Here is a 22920-nt window from a genome sequence, read left to right on the forward strand (position 1 = left end):
CAACTTTAAACTGTTTCTAACTCAACATTGAGAAGTTCAGCCATTTCTTTCATTAGTATCATACATTTCATTAAGTGCAGTGAAAGTGTTTTTGTCAGAAAGAAACAAATACTGCTGTTCCAGATTGGCTAGATCCATTTATGTGTCCAAAATAATGTAGCTTTCTGGCCAGTAATTGTTGCCTTTATACTGGAGTTGGAGAACAGACACCTCTCCACATATGGTTTATTTCTGTGGAAAAGAATGTTCACAGAACACGCTCTTCTGTGTTTCCCAAAGAAAAATATGCATACACTGTATGGTTATATAGACTCATGGAATCTTTTGAATTAGGAGGGACACTAAAAGGCCATCTAGTCCAACAGCCCTACAATGAACAGGCACACCTACAGCTCCATCAGGGTGCTCAGAGCCCCATCCAGCCTGACCTTGAGTGTCTCAGGGATGGGGCATCCACCACCTCTCCAGGCAACTTGTGCCAGTGCCTCTTCATCCTTACTGTAAAACAAAACTTCTTTTTGCCCAATCTGAATCTCCCCTCTTATAGTTTAAAACCATTTCCACTTGTTCTATCACAACAGACCCTGCCAAAGAGTCAGTCCCCTTCCTTCTGGTAGTCCCAGTGCTTTTCACTGCAAAGTGCCTGTTTAAAGGCAATATATGAAAAATCTAGAGGGCAAATCCTTCCCACGCCTGCTAGCTAATGGCTACACTACCTTATCAAGGGGTAAATATTTTCTAGATACTGTCTACTCCTGTGAGCACTGACAGAAACTCTGTAAACATTGTAAGATACTGTAGAGTACTTTTCCAATATTTTAGTGATAACAGTGATTATGGGCCACGTCCCACACTCGGTTCCCCCAAAAGTTAACAAAAAGCTCCCATTTCAAGACTTAGGCTGCACCTATAAAAGCCAGCACCGATCTTTTCAATGCTGCTGACATTCCTGTAGATGTTCATCTCACCAGCTTCTGAAATCTTCAGCGGATGCACAGCACTGCGCTCAAGGAACTGCAAAGCTCTTGTACAACCAGACCTGCATTTCTCTAGGTAGATTTCCATGAGTGACTAATGCTGACAGTAGCACATTGACTCTTTCCTCATAAGAGTTGAACACAACTATTTAAGACTAAAGATTAACTTCCTCAGAGTTCAAAACTGTTAATTTGTCGAATTTGAAAACTGAGGGTAAGTTTGGCCATAGCTGTTAATTAACTTATATGACAGCTATCAATATTTTACTTTCCTGGGATTTTTCCATTTTGAAGACATTGAAAGAAGCAGAAAAGTGCATTGCTAATCAGATTGAGAGAATGGAAGGGTTTGTTTTACAGTATGAGATAGTCTTTAAGTCTCAGTCCTTTCTTAATTTGTTTAGGAGTCTGAATTACAGTATACTGTTAAATATACACGTACAGACTATAGAACTTCTGGAGGTCACAAGCACTGAAAAAAATGATACTGCTATTTTCAGTCAGCAGATGAATTTGCTGAGTACAAGAAGAGAAATAGTTCTTTGCAATAATTCAATGATACTTTTAAATTGATGACTGTGCATAGAATTCTGTAGGCAAATGCTTTAAGTTGAGCCAGGTGAGGTTTAGGTTGGATATTAGGAAAAAAATTCTTCTCAGAAAGAGTGGTGACTTATTGGATCGGGCTGACCAGGGAGGTGGTGGGGTCACTGTCCCTGGAAGTGTTCAAGAACTGTGTGGATGTGGCACTGAGGAATGTGGTCAGTGGGCATGGTGCTTTGAGTAGGTGGTTTTAGTGGCCTTTTCCACCATTAATGATTCTATGATTCTCCATGACTATCACATGTGGCTCAATAGTAGTTGGGAAAAACAAAGTTATTTTAAAAGAAAAGCTACTAAAAATCAAAGAGCCTCAAAATTCTGAGTTGAAAGCATATTCTGTAAGCGTGTTAGATTGACATGTGTTGAAACAAATTGGTGTCTCACTGATCAACCAGTGGCAAATAAATTCAAGCATACTCAAGTAGCGCTACAGTTCGAGCCAAACTGGATGAAAAGAGGCTTGGCAGAAAGTTATGAGTGCGTGTAGTTTTGTTAGTGAAAACAAGGTGGCATATACATCTTTTATATTGTGCTAATATGCTCTGATATGATAAATCAGTGAAATACACGATCCTGGGTGGAATTCAGTGGCCATGGCCAGGGAATCCAGCCGTACACACCAAGGCTGTTCCTGCTGAGCACTTTGTGCCCACTGTGTACTTTGACACTGGCTCCCTGTGATTATAAGGCCTGATTTCCAGTGACGACGCATCCCAACTGCAACCATTTTCATTTGCTTGTGGGAAACCAGTGCTTTGCTTTCCCCTGTTTTCCCATGTACTGCAGTATGTCCCCCCAAGGTACAATGGAGTTCAAACATTCTTTATTGAAGCAATGAATTTAGCGTGACGCTGATAATGCTCACCGTCTTTTTAGCTTACAGACTCTACAAAATCTGGTAGTCTTTCCTGCATCTGTATGTTTTTTAGTGGTCTCCATTTGTTGCATGTTAATTTAAGCCATCATTAAGAACGAGCACGTCACTTTTTTGTTTTCATAGACATTGATTGCACATCTAAGCAGATAACAAATCCAATAGTTTTGTACTCTGAGCTGGTTGTCTAGAGTGAGTAAACAGCCATCCAGGAATCAGCTTGATTTAATGACTTTTTGAAATGGGGTATCATTTCCTTTAACAGTGACTTCTAAAAATAAGATTAAATTAGTGAAACAGTAAATTCTCAATTACCTGAAAGTTCAAATACCTCATGTAGTAAATACGGACCATTGTATTCCATAAATTCAGTTCCACAGTTACATAAAGTGTTCTCACCGGCAGTCATTCTTCTGAAGGTTTTTGGGTTTGCAGTCTCAAGACACACTTCTCTGTGCTAAAGGGCTGACTGAAAGGAATTTTAAAGAAGTCTCCAATTTAGGAACTAGCCATTAATCAGAATGGCTACAAGGGAGGGGATACAGCAGCAGAATGGAATGAAATAATCCTGACTTGCTGCCTAGATGGCAAAGGCTGTTCAAGTATTTCTGAGTTTCAGTGAGTTTTAGTTATTTCAGTTGCTGAATTCTTTCTCCTTTGTACATACTCATTTGTCTTTGAAAAGGTTTGGTTAAAAGTGTAATATATATCATTAATATATTGCCATACATATGTGAGTGTACGTATACACAGCATATCATGTAAGCAGAACTAGAATATGTCTTTATGAACTATGCATACCTGCTTCCCTACGTAGTCTTTCCGTTGTGAGTTCTCACATTCCAGTTGTTACTGTCACAATCCTCCAACAGGAAGAAAGCAATTCTCTTTATTTATAACTGATTTCAGTACAAAGTGATGTCTCAGAAGCTGATTTTTTTGTTACAGTGTGGGGGCAAATGAACCACATGTGCTGTGAGTAGCGTGTGCTATCTGGCTACCAGAGCTACAGGCTGGTCTCGTGTTGGATGGCTCAGACATGTAGGTGCGTGTGCCTGGGGAGAAAACAGGAACTTATCACTGTGTAATGCTTTGCATTATTCCAAAAAGGGAGAAGGAGAATTAAAAACTTATTACAGCCTTTTAAAATATATATTTTATTTTTTTAAATTATTTTATTTCATTGTATTTTATTTTTACTACAGAGAAAGGTAGTAAGTGATGAAAAGAAGACATTTGTTTCTAGTGCCCGTTTATCTAAAATAAAGGGGGTTAATTATTAAACCTTTTGCTTGGTTGCTTACTTGTGCTGCTGATGCTTTAATCCTGGGTCACAGAAAGTTTAAGAGTGCTTTGCACTGGAGACTTACTTCTTTTAGCCTCAACTTTTCCATACTGAAAGGATGTTAGGAGTTCTGCTGCTTGCTTTCTCTATAGTTTCTGTTGCTTCTGCTGAGCTCTGCAAGCCAGGTAAGTTGTGGAGCTGCTGATTCACACTGCTCCTGAGGGAAATTTAGCTCTGGGTGTATCCCTGCATAACGGTCAGCTTCTTATGTTTTCCTTCTAACTGGTTGCCTCCAGTTTGAATATGGAAACTCTGAGCCGTCACTTTTCTGAGTTTGCAAATGAGGTGCCGATGTTATTATTTCCTATTCTAACGAGGTCATGGTAAACCTGACTGAAAATTTGTAGGGGTGCTGCATGTTTCATGCTATTAGCTTCTGGTTCTCCTAACCAGTTAATCTGCTAGGGCAGCTTTAGAAGCTGCGGTTAGTAAATTAGAGAAGTAAATGATTTAAAATCGTATCTTGTCTGAATATCAATGCGTTTTTACCTTTTTTCTCTTTGTGTCAGATGCACAGAATGCTTTCAAAGTACGGCTTAGTATCAAAACAGCTTTGGGAGATAATGCAGTAAGTAAAGTATCTTCACATATTGTTCCTAACTAAATATCTGTCAAAATAGAACGAATACACACTGTACATTTTCTGAAGTCAGCACAAGCAATTTGTTCTGAAGTATTAATTGTAATGGCTTCTCAAGTCATTACATTTGACCAGCCCGCTCCTTAAAAAGACATTTGTACTGAAGCGTAAAGCTTGTCTTTTATTTAAAGTCTTTTATTTTAAAAAGTCCTTTATTTATCCCCTCCCGGAAAAACAGTGGAGATGATGCTGCACTTTGTGCATGAGGGACACCACATAAATCTAATTCTGTATTTTGGGAAAACCACTTCTGCTTGAGACTGCTCGTTGTAAAGTCAAGCATGGCTGAGAAGATAAGCTAGAAAAGATTTTTAGGTCTTTATGAAATGGGATTTTATGTCCGGCTCTCAGATAAGCCTGATCTGTAGAGATCATTCAAGCATATCTGATCAATTCCCCACTAATGTAAGTTTCAGGTAGTGCCCTTTCTTCCCTGCCTGTGGTGCACAGGTTAGTCTCATGAGGACTGAATGCTTTCTCTTGATTCGAGTCCTTTCAATTTCATGTAGAAGTGCTGGGATGAATAATAGGGGGCTGTAATACACAGAAGTTTTGGAAATCAGGTGGCCAAATGGTCCTTCCTGTCCTGAAGTGCTATGAGATACAGAAGAGCGCGGTACTTCATTTGCAGTACTGAATGCTTGCTGCAGATCTGCAGCGTGCTACAGGGCTCTGCATAAAATTTAGTATGAAATATCTTGGACAGTCACCTGCATTGGAAGTCTAGTGTTTGATTGTTAGTTACCCTGGAAAATAAAATGCCATAGATTAGGTGTTAGAAGAGACTGGATGTATGAGAATCACCTTCTGACCTCAGAAGCCATTCTAAAAATACCTTGAAATATTAGATAATATAAACTAACATTATCAGGGACCTAATTCCACCGGGAACTTTATAAACCAGATAAATTTAGAAGAAATAATCAAGATACCTACTAAAGTATTTGTCTATGGAAATTGATATTGAAGTCAATCCTCTTGGGCAAGAGATTTTAATTAAAAAAATTGTGCAAGCCTACGTTGTTTAAAAATTTATTAAAATAGTGTCATCCCGTGGCTGAAAATATGGCAAAATCATTAACGAAACTTCTTATAAGAACTACTAATATTTTTTTTTAATCTTGGTTCAGAACCTTAGAAAATAATAAAAACGTTTGTTCCCAACTGTGCTACTTTAGTGTATTTTTTAGTTCTCCAACTATAGTAAAAAAAAGATTTGTTTGATGATTTACAGATTTTCTGTTTTTCATCACAAGAAGGGACTGATACAAATCATTAATCTCAAAGATACTTTATATTACAACAACAACAACAACAAAGCAATAACTGTGAAGCCTTTTGTTGGGTTTTGGTAGATAGATAGTCATTTATTCCATTTAACAAAATGTACGTTAGGCCTGAAAATGAGACAACCTCGAACTTAAACAAAGTTTTAGAACAACATGCCATACAAAATTATCCACGGATAAAGAAGAATTTATTAACTTCACAGCTAATGGTTCCTTTTCAGAGCCATCGCAGTCTTCTTTGCCGACACCTGAAACTGAAAACTGAAAATGTTATCAAACTGAAATTCATTTTGGTTTAAGAATTTGTTAAACTTTGATTTTGATTTTTAGCAAATAATAGGGTAGGTAAATCTGTCATAGTGTCACAATGGGAGAGAACCAGCTTGGAATATCTTGGTGTGATGCTTTGCTGTTTATTTCTGTTTTGTTCATTTACGAGTCACTTCAACCTATATAAAAGCAGAAGACCCTGATAACATGAGCATTTCACTATAGGACTGGCAGGATAACTCTGGTTCAGGAGCATAGGAAATAGATTAGTATAGTTTTCTAAGTGATTTAATGCATAGCATGCACTTTGTGTGATGCAAACACGGACAAACACTTTTTTTTTTCATTTGTGCACAATGTGGACTGTACTTTTAGGCATGGAATGCCATTTTTGGTGTATTAATATTGTTCTCAGCACAGTGGAATGAAAATATCAACTAAGATACAGTAAGTTTCTAGCTGTTTTCGTGTTACTTAGTAGTAATGGATGTACACGGCAGAGACATTACATGCTATGCAGTGGGAGCAAACTTAAACAAAAGGAAGTTGATTTACGGGACTGTGTCTCTCCAAGGATGGTATTAAATTTACTATTAGCTTCTACAGAGACTGCTAGTCACTGGTTGTATTAACAGTAGACAGTTAATTCAAAAGGGCCAAAGACAACCACAGTGAGCATATGTGATGTGTGATGCATTTCTCTCATATATACATGTAGTGCCATAAACATAAACATACCAAGTACACGTACTTGATAGTCTTATATTGTATTTGTGTCCATGTAAACATGAAAGGGAGTGTGTTTCATCATTGTTCACCATCCATCTATTTAAATACACATGCATTTAAAACCATGATAAATAGTTTTATGGCTCATACCTATATTTCTTCCTCTACAGCATTGTCTCTTTTTCTTTTAACGCTATTGCTGACATTACTGTCATGTTTTCTTTAGTGACATGGGATCAAAATACAAGCTTTTAAATATTTTTATTCAAACTGTCCCTCTTTTGCTTTCAGTTTAAGCTCCTAGACTGGCACACATCATAGAGTAATTACCTCTCTTCCTTCGCAAGGCAGGAGTGGTGAGTCAGAACCGTGATTCCCAGAACTGCCTATGGTTTTTAATGCTAGTTTAGGTGCCTTATGCTCAGCTCTGTGGTCCCTGTCTGATCATATCTCTACCTATTTCACCCCTCTTTATCTGTTTTGGTATGATAAATATGATCGGCATGATGTTTTGCTCCTCCTTCCCTATTCAGGTTCCCAGTCTCCAGAATACCAAAGCAAAACATGTCTTGGTGTCTGGAAGTTAGGTCCCTCCTTCTTTCTACAGCAGTTCCATACATGCAAAATCAGAATTTAAAAAGCAGAATTAAGATTTGATATTTTCAATTGTGTTTGGTTAGTCTTTCTTTTGAGTATGTTATGAAGTATGAAAAAGTAGTCCCGGGTTGTCAACAGGGTTAAGTATCCACACTGTTGGGTTTCTGGTTTGGATGATTACAGTGCAGATTTTTTTAATGCTAAAAGTTAAAGATTAGGTTTTTGTTCTGATTGACTGAAGAAAACTGCATCGAACCTCCACTAATATCATTCCAAGGAACTATTAATCTTTGTAATCTGCTGAAAAGGGGAAATTCAATCAGTGTGTCATGGTCATGGCTCTTGTTATAAAAATGTAATACGTGCATTTTTTGCTGGTCATTAGAATTGAATATGGGAATGAAAGCCCAGGGGAAACTAGTGAAGGTTTCTCAGAAATATGAAATGATAGCAGCATGATTTTTCAGCAAGACAACACAGAAACGTTTTGGAAGCCTGTAGTTTACTTGTTATTGAAGGAGAAAGGATGCTATTTGCTTTCTTTTGGCTCAGATTTGATGTTGTAATTCATAGTTGATTCTATCTTCATATTATAAGAACAGCATGCAAAAATAAGACCATCATCTCTCTTTTTTTTTTTCCTTGTGTTCTGACATCTATCTCCCAGAGCCTGCCTACAACATTATCTTTTTTATTAACTGGCAGAACTAAAAGGTCTTTGAGAGTAGATTTAAACCTTCTTCAGTGTGGCTCATTCAGCTAAAGAAGCAAAGCCACGGGTGCAGTTATGTTGGGGGAATTCTGGTGAAAAGCCTGGTCTTTGATGTAAGAAGCTTTACATCTTCAGTTTGGCCACATTCAATTCGTTCAGTTCTTGGAAAAGTTCTTTTCATTTTGCATTGCACTTTACAACAAACATTTGGAAAAGTTGCTTCTGCACACCAAATACTGGGTAGGAATTTATTTTCATAGCACAGTCAATGATCTATTAATTTTCTTGATCTATATGGCACTTCAAGTTCAGTGTCTCCTTTCCTCCTCTGTCCTTCCAGCACTGGAGCTAAAACTGATGATTTTCCATCTTCCTTTACAGTATGCCTGGGATGCAAATGAAGAGTACCTGTTCAAAGCAATGATGGCTTTTGCAATGAGAAGATACTCCAGCAAGAGCACAACTCAGTAAGTACCTACTCTGATTTGCATTATAGTTATTAATGCTGCATGTAGCAGACCATCCTCTGCTGTACTGATGTATAGAAATCATTATTTACAGCTTCTAAAAGCTGAATGTGCCAGTGTATTTCTTCAACACTCGGTTATACGTTAAATTTTGCACTCTGTATCTGAAGCAGCGTCAGTCTTTGGACCACCTTCCCCTCTGCTGCTTTCAGTGGGGCTGTGCTAATTTACTCTATCAGAATCTGGCCAAAAGACACAATAACTTCTGGTTACCACACTGAGAGGAGGATCAGGGGTCCATCAGCAAGGCTGAACAGTGTGTTACAGATCCTTGAATAAAGCAGCTTTGGTGCACATTTACGTGGTGTTCAGCTTCAGCTGTGTGCTGAGGATGAGCTGACCCAGAGAGCTGGAAAATGGATAGCTGCACTGGTGCTGAGTTCTGTTAAGGGATATCCATCTCTGATATTACAGTGGCTGAGTTACCTAACGTCAGAACGTTTCATATGTTGCAGTTCAGACATAGATCAGCCATTAATTGGTTTGGGGATTAAACCTACCCTAAGGCACTGAATATTCTTCTCAAGCTTCTGATCTTTGCAACTTATGAAATTAGATGCCAGATCAGCAGACCATTTAGCAGGCTGTTTCTTCAGTATGTTCTTCCCTTCTTAAACAAGAAACCTCATGAGTGTATTCCTAGAGGCTTATTATTTTTTCACCGTTTTTCAATCTAAAAGGAAAGATTTATGGCTCTGGTAGGCTAATGAGGATAAGGTTTTCAATTTACTCTCTGAAAAAACTGCTTCAGGCCAGCAATGCATCAGATGAAGCATATTGCATATTTGCAAAGACATTAGTTATCTTTAGTCATATGATGATTATTGTGGCTGCTGCATTTTCTCTTAAATAGAAAGTGCTCTCCCCGTTCCATGTCACAGAAGTGTTTGGTTCCTTGCTGATTTACTTGTATTCCTTGGAAGGTGTCTCATTTGAGCAAGGAGCCATTACACCAAGATTAACAAAAATAGTCAAGTATGTTTCCACCGCACACCTTCAAAAATGAGTACAAGATAGCAGCTAATTAAAGGTTACTATGCAGGGTTGCTTTTGTTGTTTGTTTTTTTTCCAGGTTTTCACGAGAGTTTTCATTCATCTCTGATCCATAGAAGTTTTCTTCTGTATATCCGTTTTAGTCCCAGGTCCTCTTTCTAAGATTATTATTCTGCTGTTCCTCTTCCTTCAAAGCCATGATGCTTTTACATGGCAAATCCTATGTTACATAACAGTGACTTCACCCTTTTCAAGTGCTGCAGCTGTCTGCAAACTCAACTAATTTTAGGAAGTTTGGTGTAGGAATGGGAAAAAGTCAAGCCAGTATGATGGGAGTTAAAATTTTAATGGATGTTTTCTTTATGTGTTCTGGGGAGTCACAGCATTTGTGCTCGCTTAACTCCTCCCAAGACAAATTTTCCTATGGACAAGTACAAAATGGCAGTCTTACTTTGGTTTGGAGGTAGGCTTGCATGCATCAATACCATCCTGCTGCTAAGTTTTTCAATATCCAGTCCTTTTGCAATGGGAATGGCAGTGTGGGGGCACTCTTCATCCAGGAGGGAATAGCAGCTTGCAGAGCATACTGGAGCAGCACTCTCACATAACTGGTGAGGATAGTGGCAGGAGCTGGCAGGATGGTGAAGAGAGGAGCAGGAGTGGGAACGTAGACAAGGAGAACTTAGATAAAAGGCAAGTACCTCAGATGGTCACAAGGCAGGTAAATTCCAGACTCTACTCAACCTTGATCCCAAAGAGTCTTGCTATGCCATAGACCAAGTGAAATCTTATACCTTTGGTCACTAAACAGTTTTTCTGCTAAATTGCTGGTTAGGTGGAGTTTTTAATTTAGTGTTTATGCTACAGGCATTTTTACAGGTAAATACCAGCAGTTTTTCTTCATAAGATGTAAAAGTATCATGCACGCTGTATCTCAGTTTTTCTAAAGTTAATTTCTAAACTTAACTTTAATAAATCATGGAACTGTGTTTAATGTTTGAAAGGTTTGATAAATTGTCAAGGTTATTTGAAACAGGAAAAAGACTCAGTCCATTGAATTACTCAGTAATTATTAATGCAGATAAAATAAAAGTTTGATTTGCAGTTGAGAAATACAAATCCTTTATTTCATGTTCTCTATATGACCTTTTGATTCACTCTCAGAACATACATTCAGGAACTACCTAAGCCAACCTTTGATCTATCAGTGTTAAAAGATGATCGTCTACAGCCTGTTCTTAACTCTTCTTTTTCTAATCTGTGACTCATTTGAAATAATATGCATCTATTTTGGGTTTGAGACTCGTTAATCTTTAGAGTAGAAAGAATGTGATCACTCACGTTTAAGTGAAAGGATTTGTTTTTGTGTTATATTCCCCCAGTTTGTATGTAGGAAAGCTGCCATTTTCATCATGGAGTGACCAGAGTTCATCAGCATTATCTGTCCTCCTAAGATGGATATTTTTGGTACTTTAAAAATATTCTGACCACTTAGAACAACAATATAAAGTTCTAGTGATAGAGCTGTTGTGTCACGTTGAGCTCATGGCTGCGAGTCCCAACAAGAAAGAAAACAAAGGCACATTTGAGAGAACAGATGTTCAGCACTAGGTGGGAAGATGCTTGGCATTTTCTGGAGAGCCAGAGGTATTCACTGGGGTCTCAGGGCCAGTGCTTCTCTATCAGCTAATGGCTGCCATATATACCCATTGCCCTTTGAGTCTCCGGCAGCAATTCTTATCTTCTGTATCTCCATAAGGATCAATGATGCTGTTTCAAGCCAAGGATTCTTCAAGGTTTCCTGCCCTCTCCTCACTGGTGTTCACTTGCATATAGGAAAAGAGATCGATTTTGGGCTGGGAATACCAGGACCGGGATCCTGTCATTTTGGTACTACACCTATCCTAAAATCCCTGTGGCAAAAATCTATAATCAGCTAAGGAAATAAACAAATGTCTGTACGTATGCTTATAAATACACTTAATTTGCAAAGTGCATTAAAAAGTCAAGATTTTCAAACCTAAACAGTGTAAAGGCGCAGTTTTCTAACACTTCAACAAGCTTTGAATCAAACTTATGTTCATATAGCATAGGGGAAAAAAAAAAGCATACCTGCTGCAAAGGAATGGTCCCATTGGTGCTTGTTGGACTAGTCCATTTTGGTATTTGTGCAATCCTCTTTGAACTTCTTGTGAACAGTGTTATTCTTTTTGGAGCCTGGAAAGATTTACAGCATTCAGATTCTGCTGATGAAAAGTGGCAGTGAAGTTGGGTTTTAGATGCTGATAATCCTGCAAGATTTTAGGCACAACAGGGAGCAGAAATGAGGCAAAATTTCTGTATCATAGTGTGAGCCGTGCTGCCCAATTCTGCTCCTTCTGGAGACAGACACACTGTCCCAGTGATGACTGCCTGCTCTATGTCATACTGAAAGCCTGAGTGCTGTAGGGATGACCTCATTCTTAAGAGTCCCTTTGAGTCTATGAGGCTGTAGAGAATTACAGCATGTTCTGCCACTCCTTAGAGACCAAATGCATCTTCCTGTTGGGAGAATGAGCTCTGTTCACTCCCCACTTTTTGAAAACACATAGAGGAATGCACACACCTATTTTCTACTTGGATCAGTTTTTGAGTACATCACAGGAATTCCAGGTTTAAGAGCTGCGGCAGTGTGAAGATTTAGATCCTACTGTTATAAATTCTCCTGATGGAAAACTTCCTCTGCAGATACAATTTTAGATATTCTGTGAAGTCAGCAAGAGTTTGTCAGCCACCAGCTAAAAGTAGACTCTTTTTCCCCCTCCTGTAAGTTTTGTGCTTTGCTTTTATTTTGACAGGAATAAATCTACTTTTATCTTCTGACTGTTGCCAGAAAACTGATGTGAACATCTTTTAAAATCCCAGAGGATGGCTTTCCTCTTTTATTCAGGAAAATTATCTGTATTTGCAAAATTGATGTTCCAGAGAGGTAAAAGTGGATATTTCAGCTCTGCAAAATCATTGCCTTCCATTTTACTGCATGTCTCTGTGGAATGTATACGTTTGCTGTAAGTGAAAGGTTTCCCTTCCCAAACTCTCTGATACCTGAACCACCACTCAAAAAGAAGCTTGTAGCAATAGGCAAAGTATTTTCACAAAATATCAAGAGTGAACCATTGTGAACAAGCCAATGCCTGTCCTGCTTTAACTGCTATCGTCATCTTGTTGTTGTTGTTTTGTTTGTTGTTGTTGCATTTATGGGTAACATTTTCTGCCTTACATTCTTTCCTACTTTGAGCTTTCTGCTCTTCAGGCAGTCATTTAATTAAGTTTATAATTAGCCAGCAGATGGCACTACACAACAGAGCTCTGTGGCAGGTCGCTGCTTTCAGTAGGGAATTTGTCACCCTGGGAAGGCTCAGAAGCTGGAAAAGTTAAAACTTGCATTTTGGTGATGGATAAATCAAACCTTGAAACCCGTGATGGTAATGGGCATTACAAACATCCCTGTGGTTAATTAGAAGATACAAGACAGGGCAACTTTACTGTGCTTGTGGCCAGGCAGATGGTAGGCAAAGGTAAACAAAGTTTGGGCTGCTCCCCGAAAGCAAAAATGGTCTTCATCCTGAGTCATGGGCTATTGGAATATCTGCTCACTACTTGGATATGGCCAGTAAATCTGAATCCTGAGCCAAAGTCTTTGGGTTATTTCTAATGATATAGAATGAGTTTTACTATTTTTCCACTGTTATCACTCTAGCTCTCAGTCTTTCAATTTGTAACACTTCAGATATCTTTCCATGATGCATATTATTTTCCTTGCCATGCTGTAGTAAATAGTGTCTTTACAGCAGCTGCTGTATATCACACCTATTTGGCTGGTTTGTTAGTTGTGTGAGTAAAATTGGAATAGACAGAAGAATACGAGGACACCATCTGTAATTAGTCACTATTTATTTATATTACACCTGTACTAGTATTCAATTCTTTAGTCTACATACTTATGATGATGTCATTCTGTGAGATATTTCTAATTATATTTCCATTTTTCACTAGTATTAGTGGTAGATTTCAAGTTCACAAGACTCCAAAGAAACACATTTTAAAGATATTCCGCTCTCTTTTTATATAGTGTGCCATGAGAAGCTTCATGCCTGTGGCCTTTTGCTGTTAACTTCACATAAAACCAAGTCATCTTCTCTTGAAACATATGAGATAAATATGTCATAGCACAAACCAGAGGGCACAGGCCAGTGCCAGTATGATGTTTATATTTAGCCTGTTGACTCCACTCTGTGCCTGACAGTGCAGAAGGATGTCAGAGAGAATAACGTCAACTTCTTTGTTCTTCCCTCCCTGCAGGTTTCCTTTCCTCCTCCATAAAAGCATTCCCTATAGGAGGACTGCACTCACTTGAAAATTGTATGGAACATCAACCATGTCTAGCTTCTTAGTAGCCCCCAAAATATCTTATTTTATTAATGCATTTGCCCAGTGGGTAAATATGGCCTTTCTCACAGCCCAGATGATTAAGATAAGATTTGTTTAAAATAGATTAATTACTATTATTATTATTTTTCATTTCATTACACTAAATGTATGTCCAAGACCAGGCAAGTTTGTAGTAGATTCAGAAATCATTTGAAGACTCACATTTGGTCTCAATAAGCTTAATTTTTTTCAGCTGTACTGAGGAATGAGAAATGCCATGGATGATGTTTCTTTCTTGAGCATGGATGGTTATCTTCTTCCCCACTTTAGAAAACTACTAAATATTTCAATCATTTCTGTTTCAACCACCTGCAGAATTTCCAACGTGCTGCTCTGCAATGTGACGGATCGGGTGTCATTTTGGTTTGTGGTCACTGATTCCTCCAAAAACACGACAACTGTTCCGGGAAGTGAGGTAGAGGCAGCCATCAGGTACAGTTGCTAATCCTGCAGCCTCTCCTTCCCTGCTGACTGAGGATGATTCTTCTCTGGTCACAAATGAGCTCTCTGCCTCTTTAGGGACCAATCTAATCTAAGTAGTTAAAACACCAATGAGCTTTTGTGCCTTCCATGAGAAGGGCACTTGAACTATTCATGAAAAGAACTGGCTGCATCCCAGCTTGGCTTAAATAGTCTTATACTCACATTGCTGTCATACCAGCACTGTTTGGAGTGCCAGTCGCTATAGTAGCTGAGCACTACTTGTACAAAATACCATGTGATACAAATCAGTTCACTTTCTACTCAATATTGCTTTCTCTACCCAATAAGAACAAGAGTGTAGAGCTGAAGAGGAGGAAAAAAAAGCAGTAATCTGACTCTGATGGTCTGTCAAAGCTACAAAAGGGGCTTATGGGGATGACTCCCACAAGCAGCATAACTCATGTATCTTTCTTGAGCGCTGAGTAGAAAACAGACCTCTTTGTTTTTAGATATTCTGTACTTTGTCTCGAAAATTCATGTTACCTCGATAGAGGTGTAATACCTAATTCCTGATGAATGACTATGCCTTCTATTGGGAAGATTAACTTTTAAGCTTATGAGTAGATTAAACTGTTTCCTACAGCGACACCAAACAATAGCTTCATAGCATTAGTGGAGGAAGCAGATTATTTATTCACCGAAGCTCTCTAAGTGTTGGAATGCAGGTGGTTTTTTTGTTTGGTTTTTTTTTTTGGTTTTTTTTTTTGCATTTCTGTTATTCTTTGAATCATTCAGAAGCATAAGCAGATTTATTTAAGTCTTTTATGTGCCCTTTTAGCTGGGGAAATTGGATGCTATTATAGCATGTTTTTTTAACTGTTGTCTTTCATCCCATAAAGAAGAATATGCTATTTAAAAAATAATAGTAATTCCTGTCTGACTTAGAAAGAAGAAAAAAAATAATCCATAAAGCTACATTTTTTATTCTGTTGCTTCTGATGGCAGGTTTCCATACTAAATGATTATTCTAATTCTTTATACTACAGTATCATGTAAGAATGCTACCCACGGACCAGGATGTTGGTTTATGAGTTTCTTTCAGAAACAAAGAACAAAGAAAACAACATTCTTAGAGCTCTATACGAGTCCCAAGATCTTGCATAAATATACACAAGATATTTATGAATATACAAACACATCTGCACCTGTAGTTACCCGAATGTGTTCCGGCGCATAATTCTGTAACTCTGGCCCTTAGATGAGGGTTAATAATGCTTACTTCGGCTGCTCACAATGAATCATTTATATTAATAAGGATGAAAATCTCTTTAAATCACAGGCAGCTTACCTTATAATGAGCCTTATAATATGCCATGGCTTTCAGTCCTCTCCAGGAGTGCTAGCTTTCTGTTAAGGATAAGAACTTACTGGTATTCAACAGGAATGTTAGTCAACATTATGATTTCCAAGAAGGGAATTTGCAAGAGTCTTAATTTTGTTTCCCATATATCTTACAGGGAATATTTCTTAGGAAATACTTACTCTGCAGTAAATTAATTGAATTGTATACAAGAAGGAGGTTGAGTTTTATAACTGCAACCAAAATCTCTCAAGACCAAGATGTGTAATATATTTTATCAAGGCTTTGAGGCATTTTGCAAAAGCTAATGAAAGATTTTGCTAAAGCCTTTCAAGGCTGGTTAGATTCAGATCTGGAAGTTACTGCAAATGTTCCAAAGTATTGAATGTGGCTGAAGATACTGAAGATACCCATTCAAGGGTATAAGTTGTACCATTCATTTGAAAAACTGTATTTCTCAAATTTACAGTTGTTCATGATGGAAAAAAAATGAGCAAAATCTACTTAGGTACATCCTATAGAGAAAGACGTTTTGGCAACAGGGATGGATTCTTCTGGACTAAAGCATAATCAGTGCCTCATGAATCTAAGAAAATCTCCAGCAGCAAGAGCAGATGTACATGCCCATAACATTCAGTACAGTTCAGTTTGAGGAACTAAGTTGCAGTGATAAAATCCTTTGAGCACTGCATGGTGGATCTACCAGTGCCGTGCAATTGTGGAATGATGTGTGAACAAGATGTCACAACCACCATTACAGATTATTGTCTTCAGCATGTAGTCCAAACCAGAAACCACTAGTTTACTTTACTTCACATCTCATCAGCGTTTTCCAGTTTTTCAGATAAATACATATGCCACTCTGATGTTCAACACACTGTAAGCACGCGTTCTCAAGCCCCTCGTCTATTAGACACTTGTCTATAGATTACAGACAAGATCTATGCTGAAGTGAAGGTCTGTGCATTTTGCCAACATTGTGTTAGATCAAATTCAACCCCACCAGACTTGCAGCATATACATGAAAGTATTTTTTTCTTCCATCTTTTTTATTTATAAAATATCATTTTAAAGTGTTGTGATGTTTTCTGTGTTTCTATGAAGGATGAACCGGAACAGAATCAACAGTGCCTTCCTTCTGAGTGACAAAACATTGCAGTTCCTGAAGATATCCACAACTTTATCACCACCTGTTGAGCCCTCCACACCTGTCTGGCTTATTGTATTTGGTGTTGTTCTTTCTCTCATTGTGGCTGGAATTGTTTTCCTCATTGTTTCAGGGATTCAGCAACGCAAGAAGTAAGCAGCTTAGCTTTTCTTTTGGTTTAACTGCACACTGGCAAATCTACCTCAGATTTAACCCTGGTGTATCCCTGCTCCATCCATAGTTAAGAGCCCTTGTGCTCTTTGCTGAGGGTAAGGTTTATGTTTTATTAGCTGTGAACTAGATGCCTAAGTAATGCTGGAGTATACTGAGAAAACAAGGAGGATAAAAGCCTGATCCTAACATCTATCTAATTAGAGACAATAGCTTTTCAAAGAGTTTTGCTGTCATATTTCTCAGTGTTTAGACTGCTGTAGGTGAATCTCCTCTCACGGACTAGCCAAATAGCTACCAAGGGAGAGCAGGCTGTCAGTGACTGCACCCTTTCCAAGGTTGTAGTGTCAAAACCTGGCATGGCTAAAATAATTCTGCTGTAGTTTGAGAAGCCTAAGTAGAAGACACAATAATGATTAAGGTATGGCTGAAGAAAGCATACCCTGTGAAATGGAGCATCATTTCAGCTACTACTCGCATCCTGATTGTCACACTGATGAACCTAAGGAACATTCACAGGTGCGTTACCAAATCACACTGTGAGCCCAGGTGTTTGCTGTTTGGCTGTAGGGTACGAAAGAGATACTCATTTTTTTCCCTCTCAGTTTCTGCCTTGTGGCAGCACTTGCAAAACAGAGAAAGTCATTCATTCCTTTTGTGAATGTGGGTCCAGCCTGCTGTGAGCAGGTTGAAACAGGCCATTAGGTGATATTTTTATCCCTTCATCTCCATTGGCTCAGATCTGAGAATAAGGAATGGAAATTTCTCCCTAAGTGAGATCCTGCCTTGGGAGTGAGTAGTACCTGAGCTACTTCTCTTCAGAGTGAATAGTGATCTACCATGTCTTCAGCTACCATGAAGATGAGATAAATGCAGCACTGTGACTTCAGCAACTGAATCATAGTGGAATGGGAGAGGAACTGGAAAAAAGAAGGTTTTTTGTTGTTGTTTTGTTTCTTTAACAACTAGATGGTACGGAAATTATTAAATGTACTGTGAACTATATCCCCAGATATATCAGGGCAATGGAGTTATATGTGAAAAACAACATGTTGCTGAGATTTTTTTCCTTTCTGCCTTGTTATCATCCTAAAAAACAACATTAAGAGATCTCAGAAGAACAGCACTTATTGTGAGGGATAAGTAGTGCTCAGAGAGAGAGAGATACAGTCTGAGTCCTTTCAGTTATATTTGCATTTGGAAGAGCTCCATGAATTTGTGAACCCCATTTGCTGTTGCAGAGAGAGACTGGACAGGTACTTGAGATCCATGTATATTTTAAGTCCTGTTGCAGTCTTCCATGTGACATGGGCTGAGTTATCCCCTGAATCTAGGCAAACTTGTCTGTAAAACTGGAGGATAATGTTTCTTTCTGGAGCCCATACCTGCCTTCTGTGTGCCTGTGTAGTACCATGGTTATATGAATCTGTGCAGCGTCCAGCTCACAGGGGGGTTTTGAACATCTAACATGAATGTCATATAAATAAATTATGTTAATTAGCCACGATTTTTAACTAAAATAATCCTTTGTGATTTATATCAGGCTAAAAGACATCATTTTCCCTTTCTGTTTTCAAAGTAGCTCAACTGAGCTTGAACAGTTCTGTTACACTCCTTTCACTCCCCTCTCTGTCTCCCTACTGTGTCTTTATGCAATCTTTCCTCAGGGCAGGGTCATCCACGGTTGATTTCTAACACTCCTTTCAAATTAATGGCATCTGACAGCAGAGCTGAGGGAGAGAGGGGGTAAAACAAGTATGTATTTGTTCCTTCTACTCTTGGAAAGACTGGGGAGGTAAAAGGGATGGTCTGAACTATTTGGCTTTTTGAAAGAAGAGAGGAGAATTTCAGAAGTTCTCACCTCTTGTTCAGGTACCAAAGTATGTGACAAGTTGTGAAAAGCCTTCAGCACATTGGTAATGAGTTTTCCTGGAAACCTGATTGGAGCTGACAGCTGTGATGCCTAGTAAGCTGTACTGGAAATCTTGTCTCAAGGACAGTGTTGATTTGTGATAAATCTGGAATTTTGTCTTTACTGGTCTTTAAAATACCAGTTAAATACCTCAACTGAAATAAGCACAAATGGTGTGCTGCAGCCTGCTTGTACTCAGGTAGCAAGGAAGCATATGATAGACCTCTAATAGAATATCAGTAATGAGTTAGACCTGTGCATCATTTCTTGAACTGGAAGATTTTCTTAATTAGGTTTTCACTCTGCATCACTGCCAACATGTGAAAATCCAGGCCCCAGCTGCTTGCAGCCTGAAGTCATTAGCTGAGCTCCATGTTATTATAGCTATTGACTTTACAGAAAGCTAGATCAGATATAATTTCATGTTTGTTCTCCGTTAACAACAGCGATATGACACCTCCCTCCCTACTAATAGATCTGGCACATACGCAGGGCAGGACTGTTTTTTGAGTAAGTCTTAAAGTGGTCAGGCAGTTGAATGTAGCAATCTTTGTAGGGTCCTTCAAACCTATTCTATTCTATTCTATTCTATTCTATTCTATTCTATTCTATTCTATTCTATTCTATTCTATTCTATTCTATTCTATTCTATTCTATTCTATTCTATTCCATTCCATTCCATTCCATTCCATTCCATTCATTTCTGTTTCTATTCTCCTTACTGGCTATGCTGGCTTAGATTGAGGCATACCCCCTTCCCCTACTTCCCATTTTTAGCAGGGCTTCCCTCTATTACTGTCCAAGCACCTATTCTGCAGTTGAAGGCCCTCCTGAGTTCGATTCGATATACACACCTTGAATAACCCATAATGTTTTCACTTCCCTTGACTTGTTGAGTCTCCCCTTGAACTCAACAATTCTTAGCTTCTCTGAATCACTACAGCAACAAGTTCTGCACATCTACTCCTCTCTTTTCTGTTGATTCCACACCTTAGTACTGTCTTTGTTTTTTGTCCATGCTTTTTCTGTTAAAGAACCCTCCTTTCATCACTGCAAGAGCAGAAGGGGCAGCCAGAGGTTGCCACTGCCCCCGCCATTTATTTTTAGCAGGATTGTTATGCAAAGAATTTCCCAAAGGCCAATAAAATTTTATTATTCTTAATATCACTGTTATTAACAATTATACTGAGTCAGGTTGTTATTATTGTCCTGAGTCAGATTGTTACAGTATATGTTGTGGGATAGGAAGAAGGAGTAGAGCTGACCTTTGAGTTTCTTATCCTCTGAAACCGCTGATGCTGCAGGTTGTAAAGTACAGAACATTTTTCCACTATGAACTAGGAGATCTCAAGGTTAGAATAAATCTGGAATTAAAGGAACGCTGTGACATGTTGACTGATGTTTCTGTATAATGTCTTCTTGTGGTTTTCATTTTAGGTTATTTTATTTATTATTTTAATATGGTGTTGTGAGAACTGTGGCACAGAAAAATGAAAGCCATGCAATTGTTTAGTCTAGAAAACAGAAGTATAATAAGATACTGAGTTGGAAGGTAGCTATTAATGAAGTTAGAACTAGAAGTGCAGATTTACAGTGCTAAGAGTGCCTGACTTCTGGAGAGGATCATCAGGGAGTCTGAGTGTGTCCAGATCTCCATCCTTGGAGGCTTCAGTCAAAAGCTGATCTGTTCCTAAAAAGTAAGTCTTAATTTATCTAAATCAATTAGGTGAAATCTCTGACATACATGACAGACTAGATGTGTAGGGCAGTCCTTTCTGACTTCAAGCAAAACCAGATTGAGAGGTTTTTTTCCATTTTTTTATCCTACACCAACTTTACCCTTCTGTCATTTTACAGGACAAGGAGCCAAAGTGACATGTATAACATGTTTACAACATTTTTACTCCAGGTTTTCTGATTCCCAATCCTGATCTCAGACCACTTAAACCCGAGTTTCCTTCCCCAGGAAGGAAAAGCCTCCTGCCTTCACTGGTGTGTTTACAACAGCAAAGAGGCTTTGAACGTGGCTGCCTGCTTTTGCACTTGTAGGTGGTCGTGAGCTAATGCAGCTAAAGTCAGTATAAGAGCAAATAATTCTGGGGAGCTTCTACAACAGATTATGCCTTTCAAATACATAACCTACAGTGAACTTCAGACTAAGTGTGCAGTTTTCTGTCTGTGAAATCTTGGTGGAGTGCTGCAGGTCAATAGAATAAGACAATTTTCTCTTCCTTGTTTTTAGGAAGAATAAAGAGTCAACAGAGAGAGAAAATTTAGAAGAGAAAGGCGAAGTGACAATAACAATAGAAAATGGGATTCCTTGCGAAACACTGGATTTAAAAGCAGGCCACGTTAATGGAGTCTTTGCAGCAGATGATGAACGGTTCACATCCTTATGAAATGCTGCCATTGCTATCTGGTGCTCTTTTGAAAGACTCCTGTGCCTACCTTATCTCGTCTCTACTCCTGAATGTCAAACATGAAGACAAGAAAAATGTCCTTTCACTTAATTTCCCTTGAGAGAACCTTTTACTGATAACACATACACTGGAGCTTCCATTACAGTGCTTTTGTTCGTGAGCAAAGCAAAAGAGGACCTCACATTACAGCCATTTAAGATTTCAGAAAGATGTGTGACAGAACAGAGCTGAAACCTGCCTTGTGTCAGGCATTGAAATTTAAATGATTATTTAAATGTCTATTGTTGTTTTTCCTTGATATAAACGTGAGGCTGCATTATTCTTGACTGTCACAGGGGAGATCATTTATCATTGTCAATTCTGTCTGGGCTTTCTTTTAAGCCATATAGAAAAGTTTTCTCTGTAAGCTGACTTCTGTTTGCTAATACACTGTATGCTTTTGGTTGGAATAGTGATCAGTGCATGAGGCTTTTAGTTTATTTGGGGGAATAAAAGCTCTCATAGCCCCTGTAAAAGCAGGTTAAAAGAAGAACTGAGCCTGAGTAATGGAGAGTTTCATGTGTGGGTAATTGCAGACAGAGGATATAAATATGTTGAAGTAGAATAGGACATTTGTGGTCACCAAATGGCTACCCACACCACTGGGGGTAGGTTCTGACCATTAGCTATCACATTTTCTCTGTCATGTTTGGAGACAATGTTAGTAAACTCATTTGCTTATTATGGTTATTCTGTACATTTGGATCCTTCACCCATAGGAACAGGTTAAATCAGGATAAAAGCTCTTTGTAAAGGACCCTCCAGTATCCTGAAAGTTAAGGAGGTTTTCATGCCCTCAGGTACGAGTTCTTTAGCATTTTGGCTGTATCAGGCATCTTTGGCTACCCATTTGGCTTGGCTCTGTCTGTTGGGAATGGGATGAGCAGAAGTGGGAGGGAAAAGGGGAAACAGCAGGGTGGGGCAGGGAAACTGAGCAAGTGGAGTGCAGAGCTGGGTGAGGGTGGGGGGAGGAGGGCAAAATATCAAATAAAACTGTGTCCCAACAACCATTTGCCTCATTTGGTCTCCTTCCATGTCCTAGTGCTGGGCCTCTCTGGACAAGGAATGTGACTTCTCCATATTCTGGAGTGTGAGCTGCTTGCTTCTCAGTTACTGATGATAACATTTCATTGCTTCAAATAGCATTCAGCAACACAGAGACATATTTCTTACAGGCACATCAAAGGTTAAGCTTGCCATTGTTTAAGATCATTTGGAGGGAAGATACAGAGTACAGTCTCATTATTGCTTCCTCAGTCCTTGCTCCCAGGTCTTTCACTCAGTCATAGTTTTATGTTGGTAATTCCGATCGCATCATTTCCAAACCTTTGCACTCTTCACATTCTTTATATGTCAGATAGCTACACTGCAGTACGGCCACAATGGATTGCTGTAGCAACAGCTCCTCTGCAAGAGCAACCC

General features: G+C 38.7%; 1 protein-coding gene and 1 long non-coding RNA gene across 5 annotated transcripts; one reads left to right on the forward strand and one right to left on the reverse strand.

Annotated features, from left to right (window-relative positions):
* Positions 1-3769: 3769 nt before the first annotated feature.
* On the forward strand, positions 3770-22505 carry CLTRN (collectrin, amino acid transport regulator). Of its 3 annotated transcripts, XM_015886554.3 has the most exons (6): positions 3771-3924; positions 4309-4367; positions 8418-8503; positions 14342-14458; positions 16914-17108; positions 21282-22505. In XM_015886554.3, exons 1-6 carry the CDS (start codon positions 3858-3860, stop codon positions 21436-21438), a joined length of 681 nt encoding a protein of 226 aa, XP_015742040.1. In that variant the 5' UTR covers positions 3771-3857; the 3' UTR covers positions 21439-22505. The 3 variants fall into 3 exon arrangements, with proteins under 3 accessions (XP_085387820.1, XP_015742040.1, XP_085387818.1); XM_085531692.1 differs by lacking the exon at positions 4309-4367 and having other exon boundaries at positions 3789-3924; XM_085531694.1 differs by lacking the exons at positions 14342-14458; positions 16914-17108 and having other exon boundaries at positions 3770-3924.
* Positions 5458-15992, reverse strand: LOC107325560 (uncharacterized). 2 transcript variants are annotated; one of them, XR_014940553.1, is made up of 4 exons: positions 15798-15992; positions 11669-11773; positions 10008-10186; positions 5715-5982 (listed from the first exon to the last, which is right to left on the reverse strand). It is a non-coding gene; the product is annotated as an uncharacterized LOC107325560 (long non-coding RNA). The 2 variants fall into 2 exon arrangements; XR_001559712.3 differs by lacking the exon at positions 15798-15992 and having other exon boundaries at positions 5458-5982; positions 11669-12107.
* Positions 22506-22920: the final 415 nt, after the last annotated feature.

This window comes from Coturnix japonica, chromosome 1 (genome assembly GCF_054131305.1).
Source record: "Coturnix japonica strain WE chromosome 1, WE-NBRP24, whole genome shotgun sequence".
Classification (NCBI taxonomy): Eukaryota; Metazoa; Chordata; class Aves; order Galliformes; family Phasianidae; genus Coturnix; species Coturnix japonica.